The 19,025-nt window shown below is 40.3% G+C and overlaps 1 protein-coding gene across 1 annotated transcript; it reads right to left on the reverse strand.

The window, feature by feature from the left end:
- Window positions 1–16,733: 16,733 nt before the first annotated feature.
- Window positions 16,734–17,728, reverse strand: LOC148776678 (olfactory receptor 4Q3-like). Its single transcript, XM_088840372.1, has one exon. The coding sequence runs from the start codon at window positions 17,679–17,681 to the stop codon at window positions 16,734–16,736; it is 948 nt and encodes a 315-aa protein (XP_088696498.1). The 5' UTR covers window positions 17,682–17,728.
- Between the last annotated feature and the right edge of the window lie 1,297 nt (window positions 17,729–19,025).

A 19,025-nucleotide genomic window follows, 5' to 3' on the forward strand; every position in this document is an offset into this window, starting at 1 on the left:
CTCTTTTTAGTAATGTAAAAACTGCGACACCAAAGTAACAATTTCTTGTGAACAACAACCAATGCTAAAGATTTGCTTCTATTCTACTGATGTGCTGTTTTATTGTATTGCCTTTCCTCAGGAAGTTCAGTTCAGTTCAGTTCAGTCGCTCAGTCGTGTCCAACTCTCTGCGACCCCATGAATCACAGCACACCAGGCCTCCCTGTCCATCACCAACTCCCGGTGTTCACTCAAACTCATGTCCACAGAGTCGGTGATGCCATCTAGCCATCTCATTCTCTGTCATCCCCTTTTTATGTATACAAAAGTTAGGGTTCTAGAAAACCAAATAGATACCACAGTGTCTGTGCACTAAAGCTTGTGTATAATATTAACCAAAGAAATTCAATGTTTCCACAGTGGAACCTACAGCCTCCACTCGTCCATAATTTTAACAAACACAGACTTTCAAATGTGTTATAAAAGCATTTTATTATAATGAAGGATGGTTCATTACAAGTGAACACCTATCCCCCCACATTCTCTCAAAAAACAGTGTTTGCAAGGAATTTGACACAAGAGGCAGAAAAACAAAAAACCAAGGAAGGTCAGTGGAATTATTTAGTATTTAGCAAAGGGGAAATATTCTGACATTCATGAATGGCCCAGTATGGGTCCTCAGTGAGTTAATTAATAAGTAAGATAGGAACATTTACAATTCAGTTTAGAAATATTTTAATCAAAAGAAAGATAGATGATGCTGCCAGTTTTCAATCCTCAACTTTCTTAAAAGAATGGTCATTCAGAATGACATATTTCCTAGGATTTTTGAAAGCCACAGTGTTACTGTACTTACTTGGAGAAGGTGCCCCATAGCCTCCATATTAAAAACAGAAAAAGTAAATAATTGCAAATTCACAGCGTACTATTCATTTACACTCACTGATAAGTCAGCTATGAGTTTCCAACAATCAAAAGTGTCTCTATCAAACGCATCCAGAACCTTATGATTACTTAGTTTACTTGGATATTTTGCTATTATGGTATGCCATTTTCAAACATGTGGAATGGTTGTTTGCTGTTAATGAAATAACTGCCCTCTTGTTACTAAAAGTAAATGAATATGTCAATGCAGTAAATACTGTTACAAGACACTAAGTATTTTTAATTCTCAAGGGGACACTGATACGATAATTCTGATTATTGTCACACAGGTCACGCTTTCCTCTTTGTCATACTCTGAACCTATCCCATCAAAAAGAAGAGAAAATGGCACTAATCTAGAAAGAAAGAATCTGGGTGAATGTGCGTTGATGTACTGGGAAAGCAAGCATACTTCAGGTGTTATGAAATAGAAAGGATTATTTTACCATAAAATAGCGTTAAAGAGATTTATTTTTGTACCTCAATGTCTGATATATGACATACAATTAGAAACTAATAATATACACCTCATGAAGATAACTTACCTGACATTCCTCGGGGAAAAAAATAGCAAAGCATTTCACCCTCCCTCCTTGGTGAATGCCTATCTCCTCTACTAACAATCAGCAAGTTACCAAACTCCTACTCTCCAAGCCAGCACTCAGCTCCTACTCATGAAACACATGCACACATGCAGCGCTCTATCGAGGACAAGCCAACATATATACACCCTACATGAACACGGCCACGGCCTGAATATTATAGAACCCACAGCAATCCTGACCCTGGTCTGTATTTGTGATTTGTGCTGTGTGCTCAGTCAGTACTGTTGTGTCCGACTTTGTGACCCTGTGGACTGTAGCCTGCCAGGCTCCTCTGTCCATGGGATTCTCCAGGCAAGAAAGTGGAGTGGGTTGCCATGCCCTCCTCCAAGGGATCATCCTGACCCAGGGATCAAGCCCGAGTCTCCTGCATTGCAGGTGGATTCTTTACCACTGAGCAGAAGGGGCTGATAATTGAATTGCTTTATTCTGATCCTAGAACCCACAAAATACATGAGCTCTTAAATGATGAAAGGCAGAATGATAAATAGAAAGATGACAATTGATAATGATAGTTTAATGATTACAGATGGACAGAGAGATGATAGATGATAAATAGATCAGAGAAAGATAAACTTCTCATGAAAAAACAATTGCATTTAAAAAACAATTGCTCTCTTATGGTGTAAAATCCTTTGATAGGAAGATATGCTCTGTGTCCTTCAATCTTCAAACACTCTATGACACTATAACAGTAAAGCCAACCTATACTCAGTTATCACCAGCTGGTAAGATCATAAGGATTGAAAAATATTTAGATAATAAGAGAAAACACTTATATTGTACTTACTATGTGCCAGTTATTGCTCACATTTAATTCTCATACTAATCTTATGAGATAGGCTGTCATCTTTATTCCCACTTTAGAGATGAGGAAACTGAAGACCAAAGAGAGGAAATAACTTGCCCAAGGTCATGGAGCTTGTAACTGGCATTACTACTTGAACCTAGGAAATGGGAACTCAATTTTTTTAAATCAATATTCATGCTTCTGGGGTTGATGGCATCAAAGTCACCATATCTTCTTTCTCATTGGAAAGTCTTAAACCTTCTGCATAGTCAAAATACTGTATCACTTTTCTGCTAATCATGAAGGGTTTATTTATGTTTTAATTATATATAATATTTGGAGAGAAAGACTACTGTTGCAACTGGCAAGATCATCGCAACATACACAGTTTCTGTCCAACTTTGCTCAAATTTAATTTACAATGAGAATGCAATAGCAAGTGATGTGGTATTGATCACTAGTCTAGATATCATTTTTATTTGCCATGAACTGACAATCAAATAGAGGAGGTCCACTCGAAAACTTACAATCACAGTTCTCTGAGATAAGGGTAAACAAGTCCAGGAGAGTCAGGAACACCTTTCCACACAAGGTCATCACTGAGTGGGATTTTGGAATGTGAATTACAGCTAACCTGAAGATGATCCTGCAGGGTGTGGGCGCAGAAAAGTGGACAAGGCAGGAAGTGAATAGTGAATCGAATATATGATGCAAATATAGGATGTAAATCATCACAACATCCTCTATGTCAACAAGCTTGATGTGATTCAGCACAGAATCCATGGATGGAAGTGTCAGGAATTGAGAATGAAAAGGAAGAGTTTCTCATGTCATAAAATAGCCCTGTGAGTTAAGTTGAAGTGTTGGAATTTATTTTGGATGACTTGATTATAAGTAAAGATTCCCAGGGTAGGAGGACAGCAGGAACAGGAGGTGGTAAAGAACACTTGCTAAAAGAGGTCTGAAACTGAGTTTTCCTAGATTCAAATTCTACCTCTACTACAATTCTTGCTAGCACTATGACTTTAGGAAAGTTACTTAACTCCCTTTGCCTGTTTTTTCAAATGCAAAAGGTGGGTAAGATTAATATATACCTCATAAGTATTGTAAAGATTACATATGTGTTCCATGTAAAGCACTTATGTACACAGCACAGTGTTAAGCGAATATATAATTAGCATTACCTGTGACTGGAGGAAGGGAAGCCTGTACAGCAGCCAACTTAGGACACTAACCTTCTTACCGTGTCCATCTCCTAATTCCCATTTATATTCATTTCCACACTTGTCAAAATCTTAGAAAATACATCTACTTCTGCAACAAACCTTTCAAATACATTTTTAGCTGAAATAAGAACAATGTTTTTCCAGTAGTCATGTATGGATGAGATTTGGACCATAAATAAGGCTGAGTGCTGAAGAAGATAAATGTTTTTGAACTGTGGTGCTGGAGAAGACTCTTGAGAGTGCCTTGGACAGCAAGGAGATCAAACTGGTCAATCCTAAAGGAAATCAATCCTGAATTTTCATTGGGAGGACTGATGCTGAACCCGAAACTCTAACACTTTGGCTATCTGATACAAATAGCCAAATCATTAGAAAAGGGCCTGATGCTGGGAAAGATTGAAGTCAGGAGGAGAAAACAACAGAGAATAAAATGGTTTGATGGCATCACCGACTCAATGGATGTGAGTTTGAACAAGCTCCGGGAGATGGTGAAGGACAGTGAAGCCTGGCGTGTTGCAGTCCATGGGGTCGCAAAGAGCTGGACACTACTGAGCAACTGAACAAAAAAGAACAATGTAGTTTATGTCCCTGCAAAGCTTTCTTTAGGAGTCAAGCAAGGATACCCAAAGATACTTATACAGCTGTTTCATTTTTCCTAAATAGTGACTATCTCAACTTTATTTTGAATCTACCCCAGTAGCCCATGAAATTAATCCAAGTCTAAGGCTCAAGAGCCTTTCTACTATCTTCATTAGGGGAAAGAGCACAGAAATTGAAAAACTGGGCTTGACTCATAGTTTGGCTTCTTACAGGCTGTGTGATTTAAGATTGTCCTCACTTCTATTAACTTCAGTCCTCCTCTGTGAGAGAACAATTCCACAAATGCTGAGGATCAAGTCAATTAACAGATATAGAAACAATGTGATCTGCAAATCTAAGTCAAGATCATTTTCATGATGGAATTTCAGGAGCATCAGTATGAGACTGGTGCAAAGTCTACCTTTTCAGGAACATTAGTATCAGACTAGGTCAAATTTGGCCTCTCCACAAAGATGCCAAAGATATATAGGTATAGTTATAATGGAATCTGATGCTAAAGCTGAAACTGCAATACTTTGGCCACCTCATGAGACGAGTTGACTCACTGGAAAAGACTCTGATGCTGGGAAAGGTTGGGGGTGGGAGGAGAAGGGGACGACAGAGAATGAGATGGCTGGATGGCATCACCGACTCTGTGGACTTGAGTTTGAGTGTACTCCGGGAGTTGGTGATGGACAGGGAGGCCTGGCGTGCTGTGATTCATGGGATCGCAGAGAGTCGGACACGACTGAGCGACTGAACTGAACTGAACTGAATTGATAATGGAATCTATGCTCAGTGGAGAAATAACTATAGAAGGAATAAAGAGATGGAGCAAAAGCAAAACCAATACCCAGCTGTGGATGTGACCAGTGATAGAAGCAAGGTCAGGTGCTGTAAAGAGCAATATTGCATAAGAACCTGGAATGTTAGGTCCATGAATCAAGGCAAATTGGAAGTGGTCAAACAGGAGATGGCAAGAGTGAACGTCGACATTCTAGGAATCAGTGAATTAAAATGGACTGGAATGGGTGAATTTAACTCGGATGACCATTATATCTACTACAGTGGGCAGGAATCCCTTAGAAGAAATGGAGTAGCCATCATGGTCAACAAAAGAGTCCGAAATGCAGTACTTGGATGCAATCTTAAAAATGACAGGATGATTTCTGTTCGTTTCCAAGGCAAACCATTCAATATTACAGTAATCCAGGCCTATGCCCCAACGAGTAATGCTGAAGAAGCCGAAGTTAATCGGTTCTATGAAGACCTACAAGACCTTTTAGAACTAACACCCAAAAAAGATGTCCTTTTCATTATAGGGGACTGGAATGCTAAAGTAGGAAGTCAAGAAACACCTGGAGTAACTGGCAAATTTGGCCTTGGAGCACGGAATGAAGCAGGGCAAAAGCTAATAGAGTTTTGTCAAGAGAATGCACTGGTCATAGCAAACACCCTCTTCCAACAACACAAGAGAAGACTCTACACATGGACATCACCAGATGGTCAACACCGAAATCAGATTGATTATATTCTTTGCAACCAAAGATGGAGAAGCTGTATACAGTTAGCGAAAACAAGACCAGGAGCTGACTGTGGCTCAGATCATGAACTGCTTATTGCGAAGTTCAGACTTAAATTGAAGAAAGTAGGGAAAACCACTCGACCATTCAGATATGACCTCAATCAAATCCCTTATGATTATACAGTGGAAGTGAGAAATAGATTTAAGGGACTAGATCTGATTGATAGAGTGCCTGATGAACTCTGGACGGAGGTTCGTGACATTGTACAGGAGACAGGGACCAAGACCATCCCCATGGAAAAGAAATGCAAAAGAGCGAAATGGCTGTCTGAGGAGGCCTTACAAATAGCTGTGAAAAGAAGAGAGGCGAAAAGCAAAGGAGAAAAGGAAAGATATAAGCATCTGAATGCAGAGTTCCAAAGAATAGCAAGGAGAGATAAGAAAGACTTCCTCAGTGATCAATGCAAAGAAATAGAGGAAAACAACAGAATAGGAAAAACAAGAGACCTCTTCAAGAAAATTAGAGATTCCAAGGGAACATTTCATGCAAAGATGGGCTCGATAAAGGACAGAAATGGTATGGACCTTACAGAAGCAGAAGATATTAAGAAGAGGTGGCAAGAATACACAGAAGAACTGTACAAAAAAGATCTTCATGACCAAGATAGTCACGATAACGTGATCACTGACCTAGAGCCAGACATCTTGGAATATGAAGTCAAGTGGGCCTTAGAAAGCATCACTACGAACAAAGCTAGTGGAGGTGATGGAATTCCAGTTGAGCTATTTTAAGTTTTGAAAGATGATGCTGTGAAAGTGCTGCACTCAATATGCCAGCAGATTTGGAAAACTCAGCAGTGGCCACAGGACTGGAAGAGGTCAGTCTTCATTCCAATCCCAAAGAAAGGCAATGCCAAAGAATGTTCAAACTACTGCACAATTGCCCTCATCTCACACGCTAGTAAAGTCATGCTCCAAATTCTCCAAGCCAGGCTTCAGCAGTATGTAAACCGTGAACTCCCAGATGCTCAAGCAGGTTTTAGAAAAGGCAGAGGCACCAGAGATCAAATTGCCAACATCCGCTGGATCATGGAGAAAGCAAGAGAGTTCCAGAAAAACATCTATTTCTGCTTCATTGACTATGCCAAAGCCTTTGACTGTGTGGATCACAATAAACTGTGGAACATTCTTCAAGAGATGGGAATCCCAGACCACTTGACCTGCCTCTTGAGAAACCTGTATGCAGGTCAGAAAGCAACAGTCAGAACTGGACATGGAACAACGGACTGGTTCCAAATAGGAAAAGGTGTACGTCAAGGTTGTATATTGTCACCCTGCTTATTTAACTTATATGCAGAGTACATCATGAGGAACACTGGGCTGGAAGAAGCACAAGCTGGAATCAAGATTGCTGGGAGAAATATCAATAACCTCAGATATGCAGATGACACCACCCTTATGGCAGAAAGTGAAGAGGAACTCAAAGGCCTCTTGATGAAAGTGAAAGAGGAGAGTGAAAATGTTGGCTTGAAGCTCAACATTCAGAAAACAAAGATCATGGCATCTGGTCCCATCACTTCATGGGAAATAGATGGAAAAACAGTGGAAACAGTGTCAGACTTTGTTTTTTTGGGGCTCCAAAATCACTGCAGATGCTGATTGCAGCCATGAAATTAAAAGACGCTTGCTCCTTGGAAGGAAAGTTATGACCAACCTTGATAGTATATTAAAAAGCAGAGACATTACTTTGCCAACCAAGGTCCGTCTAGTCAAGGCAATGGTTTTTCCCGTGGTCATGTATGGTTGTGAGAGTTGGACTGTGAAGAAGGCTGATCGCCGAAGAATCGATGCTTTTGAACTGTGGTGTTGGAGAAGACTCTTGAGAGTTCCTTATACTGCAAGGAGATCCAACCAGTCCATTCTAAAGGAGATCAGTCCTGGATGTTCATTGGAGGGACTGATGCTAAAGCTGAAACTGCAGTACTTTGGCCACCTCATGCGACGAGTTGACTCACTGGAAAAGACTCTGATGCTGGGAAGGGTTGGGGGCGGGAGGAGAAGGGGACGACGGAGAATGAGATGGCTGGATGGCATCACCGACTCTGTGGACATGAGTTTGAGTGGACTCCGGGAGTTGGTGATGGACAGGGAGGCCTGGCGTGCTGTGATTCATGGGGTCGCGGAGAGTCGGACACGACTAAGCGACTGAACTGAACTGATGCTGCTAAAGAAACAGTGTTGCTACTATTCCACAGACCTACCTAAATCATTTCAAATAGAACAAATAGCAAGATTGCAACTCCCTAAAATTTTCTGAGAGAAAAGGCTGTCTTAGTTTCTCCTGTGAGCAATTTGCAAATGACAGAGACCAAACATTCTGGACCTTTATCCTAAAAGTAAGCTCCATCCCACAGCAAATTCTTTCTTTATACAATAGTGTCTAAACAAAAGTAGAGTTGAAAAATCTGCAAATGAGTTAATGTAACACAATGCAGACTATACACGTATTTCTATATTTCACACAGCACGAATATTTATTTGTCCTTTCACTTAGTAATTGCTCAATCTCAGATGGTAAAAAATTTGCCTGCAATGCAGGAGACCTGGGTTCAATTCCTGGGTCTGGAAGATCCCCTGGAAAAGGAAATGGCAACCCACTCCAGTATTCTTGATTCGAGAATACCATGGACAGAGGAGCCTGGCAGGCTACAGTCCATGTGGTCGCAAAAGTCTGACATGACTTAGCAACTAAACAGTCACTTAGTAATTATTTATTGAGCATTTCTGGTACTGTGTTGTGAACATAAAAAGATGAATAAAAACCTATTCTTGACATAAAACCATTCATTTTAGAGTAATACCTTTAAAAGACTTTCTCTAAAGCCTTTTAGATTTATGTAAAATCTCAAATCTAAATGTAAAGATGGTGAAGGACAGGGAAGCCTGGAGTGCTGCAGTCCATGGGGTTGCAAAGAGTGAGACACGACTGCGTGACTGAACAACAATAAGTAAAAATAATATGACAGGTCACTTGACTTGCTTTATGCCACTTCTTTAACCACCGGTGAAATAAATGAAATGCAGAAAGGAAAATGAATTATCGAGGTTCCACTGTTAGTGGTGAAACTAGGACTAAACTCCAACTGAATAATAGGATAGACGCTTTAAACTGTAATAAACTTCTTCTTAATTAACAGCATTACTAGAACAAAAATTACAAAGTGGATGAAGAATTTAAGATTTCCCTTTATGCGTGAATATGATTTACATCAATAACATTACCTCTGTCTCTTTCACCAGTTGTTAACCTGGCATTCCAGGTAAAAACTTACTCTGGCTGTCTTCCTGAGTGTGGTCTCATGACATGGATTTGGACAACCTGAGATCTTGGATCAATAAAATTTTCTGAGATAAAAATGTGACATATATCCAGATATCCACACTAAAAAACTGAGATCTGTATAGTGATGCTTCTCTTATGTATGTGCCACATTTCACAGAAAGGACTACCCCACAGCCTAAGATAAAGTCCTGAGTTTGATAATCTGTTTGTTTTTCTTCTCTCTCTCTCTTTCTCCCTTTCTTTTTCCAAGACAGAACTTCATGAGTTTAAAACCATGCCATAGCTTCTGATCTTGATCTGCAAGAACTTCTTTCTATATTCCTGTCTGCAAAAGAAAGAAACCATCAGCAATCTTTATGCCTCATCACAACTCTGAGGGAATTGTGGGGCCAGTGATTCGGTAGCAGCTGGAAAGACAAAGTACAAGTGTAATGACCTCTAAACCGCTCCTTTTAAAACTATATTGAAGGCTACATGATAAATAACTAGGTAATAAGTACACAGGCCATTTCCACAGTTTTACACAATTTACTCAAAATCGGGGCAAGAGAAGGGAGAAGGGGATTCTCAGTATCACTGTATTGGACCCTTTCTCAGCAATAAATATTTGCTTAGAAGACTAATAGAATATTTTACTTCATTTTAAAATTTGCAGAAGTTCTGGAAGATAAGCAAAGTGTTTAATTTAACAGCACTATGAAGACAGTCCTATTGGTACATGAACCAGCTTCTTAGGGATCTGGGTCAGGGAGGCTTGACTCGAGTTGAGGGTTACATATCTAAAATTGAGTATAAAATTTACTCAGTGAATTATAGTGTAAACTGTCAGGTCGAGGCTAAAGTTCCGTGTGTTTGAATGGTACCACCATACACCATGAAAGATATAATAACCCAAATAACATGAAAATGCACCTTGTCTAGTGATTTTTCTGAGGCAAAAAGCACTTACGTTACAGCGTAAAAAAAAGTGTCTTTTGTTGTTGTGTCAACAGTTGATTGTTCTGTGATAGGGCTAGAGTAACGATAAAGGGGTGTTTAGTTAATGTAGCAGTATTGGTTGATTAGTGTGACAACTGTACCATAGCAATGTAAGAAATTAACGATAGAGGAAATGAAGTGGAGTATACAGAAACTGTCTGCACTGTCTTTGCAACTATTCTGTAAATTTGAAACTGCTGTGAAATTTTAACAAAATACTTAGATTTTAAAAAGATGGTATAAAAGCCTTGAAAGTACTGAACACTTTTTAATATTCCAAATGTGATTATTTTTACCTAATTTTGAGTACACATATATCACCTAACATGAAATTTCCTATATCAAAGCTAGTTGCAGTATGAATGAAGGAGTTATCAGGAGTTTTATTGTCATGTGGCAGGGGTCTAGGATTAAAATCTCTAATTCCTCCTTGTTTCCTTTGATTCTCAAAAGGGTAAAAAAATTGTACAATCTTCTTTCAGCTTTTATTTCCCATTGGACAGAACAGTTAGCAATAATGTTAATATAACCAGTCAGTATTTAGTAAGTTCTGGCGTGCTGTAATTCATGGGGTCGCGGAGAGTCGGACACGACTGAGCGACTGAACTGAACTGAACTGAACTGACCACCTGTAGACACACTTTTTAGAACGTTACAAGTCTTATTTTTTGTTATCATTTTAAGTTGTTTATTTGTTTAAGCTTCCTCAGAACCCTGTGGGGCAGATACTGTTATTTTCCTCATTGAACAAAGAGATATTGAGAGGTTAAGTCACTTGTCCTCTGGTAAACGGTGGAGCTAGAACATGACGAAAATGTCCAACTCCAGCATCCACACTTCTCACATATCTACTCCCCCAGCCATCTGGGCTCACATATTGTCTTCAAATACTATTCACCTCCTCCTGGTGAATATTGAGAGCCTTTATTTGGGTGACCTGTTCATGCCTGGGGGAACCCCCAAATGGCAAAATGACTACCACATTTCCAAGCACATAATAGACTTTCAGCAAATAGCTGCTCAATCAATGAATGGATAATAATAATGAGTTCACAAAGGAATAATGAATGAATGAATATAAAAGGATCCAAAAATAGGGTTTATTTATTAAAGGAACATCTGCCTGGAAATGTTTCCTCTAGATGAGGAGTAAACACTGTGATAGCATGCTGACTTCTTCGCCATAACACTGAATAATTTCTAGGGCTCTAAAAGGGAATAATTTGACCGTAAGAAAGCTTCTGTTTCTCCCAAATAAATGACTCTGTAAAACTATATTGAAGATGATTTGGTAAATAGCTGATTAAAATTCAAATCATTCCTATATAGTTGTGCACAATTTGCTCAAAGTTGGCACAAGGTAAAGGGAAGGATGGTACTTAGTATTACTATTTTGGACCACTAATCCTACAACAACAAAGAAAACCTTGCTTTTCTTATTATTGGCTTCCTTACTTTGTTTTTACTATTATTGACTCATTCACAAGGTGTTTAGAGCTAGGCCATAAATGTGCAGTCTTAGCTCCCACGTGTTCTGGAAATGTGAAGTCGAGAATCCTCTCATGACTTCATGGATCAGATTTGTCTTTGTCGTCTCTCACTTATTTCATTACCCAAAGGACTCCGAGAACTTGAAAGAAGGGGCGGGCCCAGCTCGAATATCTGTGGGACTCAAAGCAAGAGTACAAAGAGAACCCATGTACCATGTATGAAAGCTATTGGTTATTTGTGAAATCTAAAACGGGTACAAATGAACTTATCTACAAAATAGAAAAAGAGTTACAGAAAATAAATATCATTTAAGGAAATAAAGGAGGGGATAGACTGGGAGAGCAGAGAAGGCAATGGCAACCCAATCCAGTGCTCTTGCCTGGAGAATCCCAGGGACGGGGGTGCCTGGTAGGCTACAGTCCATGGGGTCACTAAGAGTCGGACACGACTGAGCAACTTCACTTTCACTTTTCACTTTCATGCATTGGAGAAGGAAATGGCAACCCACTCCAGTGTTCTTGCCTGGAGAATCCCAGGGATGGGGGAGCCTGGTGGGCTGCCATCTATGGGGCCACACAGAGTCGGACACGACTGACATGACTTAGCAGCAGAAGCAGACTGGGAGAGAGGGGAGATTTAATTGGGAGGTTAGGATTGACATATAAATACTACTATACAAATATATAACTAATAAGGACCTAATGTATAACACAGGGAACTCTATTCATCACTCTGTAATGACCTATGTGGGAAAAAAATCAAAAAGAAGAGTGTGTATATGTATATGTATAACTGATTCACTTTGTTGTACAGCAGAAACTGACACAGTGTTGTAAATCAAATATAATCGGGAGGATAAGGGGAGGAGGGAGGTGGGAGGGGGGTTCGGGAGGGGGAATTCATGTACACCCGGGGCGGATTCATGTCAATGTATGGCAAAACCAACCAATATAATATTGTAAAATAATTAGCCTCCAATAAAAATTAAAAAAAAAATCCAACAAAATTAAAAAAAAAGAACTATGAATCAAGGTAACAAAATTTAAATGAGTTTTAGTTTTATCATAGAAAATAATGTTCTCATACTCATAACTAACTACTGGAAGGCCAGGTTCAAATTTAAAACCCATCAGACATGGCAGTATGGATATAGCAAGTTTTGGTTCTCAGTCCCCAGCCCACATTTTCTGGTTCCAAATCCCAATACAAGAGATCTCTCATGTATGAATGTTGATTCTGCAGCCCAGATGCCCAGTCTCTAGCCACACACTTTGCACTCACTGCCCTTCAGTCCGAAGGTGCACACAGAAACAGTGCTATGATTCAGCCTCAGGGAGGTAGACCTGAAGAAGCTCAGGCAAGCCAGCCATGGAAGTGGGCTTAGGGCATTTGAATTGTGAACTCTGTGTATGCATGCTTGCTAAGTCACTTCAGTTTTGTCTGACTCTGTGATCCTATGCACTGTAGCCCACCAGGTTCCTCTTTCCATGGGATTCTCCAGGCAAGAATACTGGAGGGGTTGCCGTTTCCTTCTCCAGGGAATTTCCCGACCCAGGGATCAAACCTGTTATCTTTTATGTCTCCTACTTTGGGAGGTGGGTTCTTACCACTAGCGTCACCTGAGAAGCCCCGTGAATTCTGTAGATAATATCAACCATGGATAGTCTGAAAAACAGAAATTTTATAAGGCTATTAATAAAACATTTTGGTGGTGCTAATGATAAAGAGGGCTTCCCTCGTCGCTCAGAGGTTAAAGCGTCTGCCTCCAATGCGGGAGACCCGGGTTCAATCCCTGGGTCGGGAAGATCCCCTGGAGAAGGAAATGGTAACCCACTCCAGTATTCTTGCCTGGAGAATCCCATGGACGGAGAAGCCTGGTGGGCTACAGTCCACGGGGTCGCAAATAGTCGGACATGACTGAGCGACGGAACGGAACGGAATGATAAAGAACCTATCTGCCAATAAGGAGACATACAGGACGTGGGTGGGTTAGAAAGGTCCTCTGGGAAAGGTCGTGGCGACCCAGCCAGTGTTCCTGCTGGAGAGTCTCGTGGACGAAGACGGGCCGGCTGCAGTCCACAGGGTCGCGAAGAGCCGGACACACTGAAGAGATTAGCGCTCAGCAGAGAACTGATAACGCAAAGGCAGTATCTTGCTTTTCTGAATATCATACGTCCAGTTCCAGATATCAACAGGACTTTTAAAATGTGGTCAGAACACAGGAAATTACATGTTGGGTCATGTATGCGTGTGTGTGTACACATACACAATACATAAGACAACAGAAACTTTCTGATTGCCAAATTATCCCCTCTCAGAGCCCTAGAAACTATGACGTGTTATGGATAAGAAGTCAGCATGCCTTCACAGTGTTCACTCCTCATCTAGTAGAAACATTTCCAGGCAGGTGTTCCTTTCGTAAATAAATCTTATTTTTGGATCCTTTTATATTCATTCATTCATTATTCCTTTGTGAACTCACTAGTAATTTATTATCCATTCATTGACTGAGCAGCTCTTTGCTGAAAGCCTATTATGTGCTTGGAAATGTGGTAGTCATTTTTCATTTGGGGGTTCCCCCAGGCATCAGCAGGTCACCCAAATATCTAATTGTAAGGCTCTCACTATCCACTGGGGAAGGTGAATAGTATTTGAAGACAGTATGTGAGCGCAGATGCCTGGGGGAGTAGAACAGAGAGTGAGAAGTGTGGACGTTGGAGTTTGACATCCTCATCATGGTCCAGCTCCACTATTTACCAGAGGACAAGAGACTTAACCTCTCAATTATCTCTTTGTTCAATGAGGACAATAAAATAATAGTACCTTCCCCACAGGGTTCTCAGGAAAGTTAAACAAAATAACGCTTGTTACCCTCTAATAAGTGTGATTTCCTAAGGCCTTCAATTTTCCTATGAAAGAGAGACATCAGCAAGAGGGGCTGTTGCAGTTATCTGATACGATAAGAAAGCCTGGAGCTTCATGTTCCCCCAATGTTCCTGCAATGTGCCTGGCTGACTCTCAGCACCACTTACTCCCTCCTGTCAGCTCATACACTACTCTGACTGGCAGTTTCCTCATGTCAGCCCTTCTGGATGTCTATGCTAGACAATAGTTCTCTGTGGAAATATCATGGAGTGAAGGGAAAGAGGAGGGCGTAATCTGTACCAGGATGCCATGCACCCTCATTCATCCTGTTAAGAAATCACCCAAGTGGTAACTTTGTTCCTGGTCTTTGAGAATTCCTTCTGTAACCACATACACACACACACACATACATATAAACAGTCTCTTAAACATAAAGTCACTAACTTCCAGCATAAAAATGAAAATCCAGTCTTTATTCCAATGTAAAGAAAACTCTTATACGATGAGGAGTGTTGCAAATTATCTAATAAATCATGGTATTAGGTATAATTTCAGACATTTTTTTCCTGAAGTATGCTTTTTAACTAAGTAATCAGAAAAGCCTCCCTATAGCAATTGATTAGGAAATAAAGAGAACAAATATAAAAATATTCTTCAAAGTCCATCTATTATTATTTAGTAAATAGAATAAATTCCTTCCATAGGCATAAAAAGTTGCAAAGAGCCTTATGTCATAGGTTTGTTGTAGTTGTTTAATCGCTGTCATGTCTGACCCTTTGCGACCCTGTAGCCCTCCAGGATCCTCTATCTATGTGATTTCCGAGGCAAGAATACTGGAGTGGGTTGTCATTTCCTTCTTCAGGGGATCTTCCTGACCCAGGGATCGAACCCACATCTCCTGCTTGGCAGGCAGATTTTTACCACTGAGTCACCTAGATAATCTTAAATATAAGATTAAGATTAATCTTAATGTTAAGATTATTAATGTTATAATAATATATTAATATATTATATAATATATTATATTAATATAACATTATTAAGATTAAGATTAATCTTAATGTTATTATTATTAATGTTATAATAATATAACATTATTAATATAAATGTTCTGGTGAATATTTTTTTAAGGATCTCCTAGGTCTCACGATCCTATGCAGGTATAATTGAAATAAAGCAGTTAGTTCATCTGATTGTATTAATACTCTTCCTGGGGAGAAAAAATATTAATTTAGACTTAATAAAGTTTCTAGCCTTCTTGGTTAATTATACTTTTTCTACATGATCTTGGGAAAGATATTATTTAACAAAATTGAGTTGGTAAAAACAAAGTTGAATAATATTACTTACTTTTCAAAGTACTTCTGGGCAGAGCAATATTTCCTCAATGGCAGGAACCAGGTAGGTGGGTGCTTTAAACCATAGTTCATTTCTTTCTCTTTTTCCTTTAGAGTTCAGAGCTCTTAAACATTGTGAACAGTTAAAGAACAATCTTATCAATTCTCTCCCAATAATTCAGCTAAAAGAAAAACTCTAGGTGAAATGGAATGCCTCTTCTAAAGAATTCTCTACAGCAGAATGCTGAGAGCTTCCCTCACTCCAGCACCCTTAGACTTTCTTTCCTTTACACATAAACTTCATTAAGAGCTTATGTTCAATCAAATGAGTTGTTCAACTGCATTTCTAAAAATTGGCACAATGCACAACATAGCTCCTGGGTGAACACTAATATGCAAGCTAGTTTGTGATGTTTTCAAGCTTTGTATGGACAAGACAAAAGGGATTCACATTGCCTTGGACTCTGATGAGACCTCAGAAGGAACTTCTGGACACCAGGAAATGTTATACCCTAGAGGAGTAGGACACAAAAGGAGCTGTACAATCTTCTTTCATTTGAAAAGAGCTTAAAAGGGAAATGAATAAAAGAAGACCACTTATGGGCAAAAGGCTAGAATAGTTGATCTTTCAACGTGTCCCTTTGACCCTAGTACTCAATTCCTATTATCATTTGTGGGCCAATAAGCACTACTGAGAGTCAGACTCGACTGAGCAACTTCACTTTCACTTTTCACTTTCATGCATTGGAGAAGGAAATGGCAACCCACTCCAGTATTCTTGCCTGGAGAATCCCAGGGACGGGGGAGCCTGGTGGGCTGCCATCTACGGGGTTGCACAGAGTCGGACAAGACTGAAGCAACTTAGCAGCAGCAGCAGCAACAGCAAACACTACTGAGGTCCTTGCTTAATAGTTAACAGCTGATAAAATCACCTATGCCTCCCAACTATAATCAAGAACAATGCATTATAATTTTTATACTACCTTCTCTTTTATACCAAAGTCATCAAATTTGTTCTCATGCATGTACTCAGGTACAGGATGAGTTAAGAGTGTGTTAAGAAAGAATATATTTTCTAAATCACTTCTTCCTGTTCATTCTTTGACATGAGAGCAGGATGTCACATGTTTTTTTCTCAGCTTCTTCATGCCTGTCTTCATATCAGTGTTTCTGAGACTATAAATGAGGGGATTCAACATAGGTGTGACCACTGTGTAGAAGACAGAGAAAACCTTGTCCACAGAGAAGCTGCAGAAAGGTCTCAGGTAGATGAATACACATGGCACAAAGATCAGACTGACCACTGTTAGATGGGAGGCACAGGTAGAGAGTGCCCTGCTCTGACCCTGGCGGAAGCGAGTTCTCAGGGTGACCAGGATGACAGCATAAGAGAAGAGCAAGACCAAGAAACAGACAAGAGACAACAGACCACTGTTCGAGACCATCAGCACCTCTACTACAGACGTGTCTGTGCAGGCTAGCTTGATGACCTGTGGGACGTCACAGTAGAAGTTGTCCAGTTTATTGGGCCCACAGAAGGGCAGCTGAATGACCAGTGTGACCTGTGTGATAGAGTGGACAAAACCCCCACACCAACAGGCAAAAACCATCTGAAAGCAGAGCTGGCGGTTCATGACTGTCAGGTAGTGCAAAGGATTACATATGGCAACATACCTATCGTAGGCCATGGCTGTCAGCAGAAACATCTCACTGGCTCCCAGAAAGTGCAGGAAGTAGATCTGGGCCAGGCATCCTGAAACAGAGATGATCTTGTCCTCCTGTAGAAAATCTCCTAACATCTTGGGCACAGTAACACAGCTCAGGCATAGGTCAAGGAAGGACAGGTGGCCCAAAAAATAGTACATAGGAGATTGGAGCAGGTGAGTATCAACTCTCACTGTTACCACTATCAAGAGGTTTCCCAGGACAATGGCCATGTAAACCAACAGAAATATTAAGAAGAGAAATAGCTGCAGCTCCAAGGATGATGATAGACCCAGAAGAACAAATTCTGTCACCTTAGAATCATTTTCTTTTTTCATCAGGTCAAGAATACCAAGTGACCTAAGAAAGATGAACTAAATTAGAACAAGAGAGATTTAAGCTAGACAAAAGGAAAAAAAAAATGAGGTAACTGGAATAATTCAAGAAATGGGAATTAGGATCTGGATGGGTTATGTTAGAATTAAGTAGGCTCAGGACAGAATTGGCACGAATCCAGCTGTTGCTGTATTGCCGCTAAGTAGTGTCCAACTCTTTTGTGACCCCATGGACTGTAGCCAGCCAGCTTCCTTTGTCCATGGGGTTTCCCAGTTGATGAACCCACTGCAGTGGGTTAGCATTTCCTTCTTCAGGGGATCTTCCCACCCTGGGGATTGAATCTGCATCTCCTACATTGTCAGATGGATTCTTTACTGTTGAGCTTCCAGGGAAGCCCCCATGAATCCAGTGCCTTCTGTTATGTAAATTTGATCCTATCTTATCCAAATCCTGTAGTCACCTTCCAAAATACTACTATCCCTAGAATTCCCTGATGCTGTGGGAATTTCACTGTTCTGTGAATGCTTCTAAGTGTATAAACAGAGAACAAGACTCAAATGATTTCTTAAATTTAAGATTGATAAAAGTCAGTGTATAGAGAAAAAGAGTATGAACAACAGGAGGTATAAAAAGGTTTTCAGAGTCAGAAAGAGGTGTAAGGGAGGAGACTGGAGATCTGAGAAACTTACATCATTGCATATCAGGATCTATGCAGTTTCAAAGAAAAAACATTTTACCCTGCTCTTCATTCCACCAGCCCCTTCTTCATAGTCTCAGGCTAGCAAAATGAGAAATCCTCAGATGACCATCAAAGTTGCCCTGTCTGTGCCCTAATGGTGTTCTTATGAGTCAAGCCCTAACTGAGGGCTGGCTGTAAGGACTGGAGAGATCTCCTCTCCCTTGGGCTTTGTCTGTATCTGAAGCTTTTATGGTCCTTATGCCACCATTCAGCCTAATGAGCCCTGGGATTCCCTGGGCTGCTGTTTGAGTTGTCTGTATGACAGTTCTTCCTGGAAAGCTGACCAGGGCTCTGAAGGTTCTGAAACAGTCAGACCTTATTGTACAACACAGCCGTCCCATTTACCTACTTCGTGTTGATTAATTTGACACTACGTGTACTCCCAGTTTTCCATATGTCAGTCTGTTATCTGAGTAAAACAATTCTCAGTGGTTTCCCAACCATGCTTCCTATGGTGGGTTAGCTGAATGATAAGTGCCACATTACCATAGGAAGCTGTACAAGCAGGAGCACTTCCTTCAGGGTGTTACAGAGCCTTAATACAACACAAGTCTCTTGATGATACTTCAAACATCTTCTCCAACTGGTGCCTATGTATGGATCTTAC

Source organism: Moschus berezovskii, chromosome 9 (assembly GCF_049115385.1).
Source record: "Moschus berezovskii isolate FMDL1 chromosome 9, NW_MosBer_1.0, whole genome shotgun sequence".
Classification (NCBI taxonomy): domain Eukaryota; kingdom Metazoa; phylum Chordata; class Mammalia; order Artiodactyla; family Moschidae; genus Moschus; species Moschus berezovskii.

Bases quoted from the DNA above. Each gene is read 5' to 3' on its own strand.
- LOC148776678 (XM_088840372.1), bottom strand. From the start codon at position 17,681: ATGAAAAAAGAAAATGATTCTAAGGTGACAGAATTTGTTCTTCTGGGT.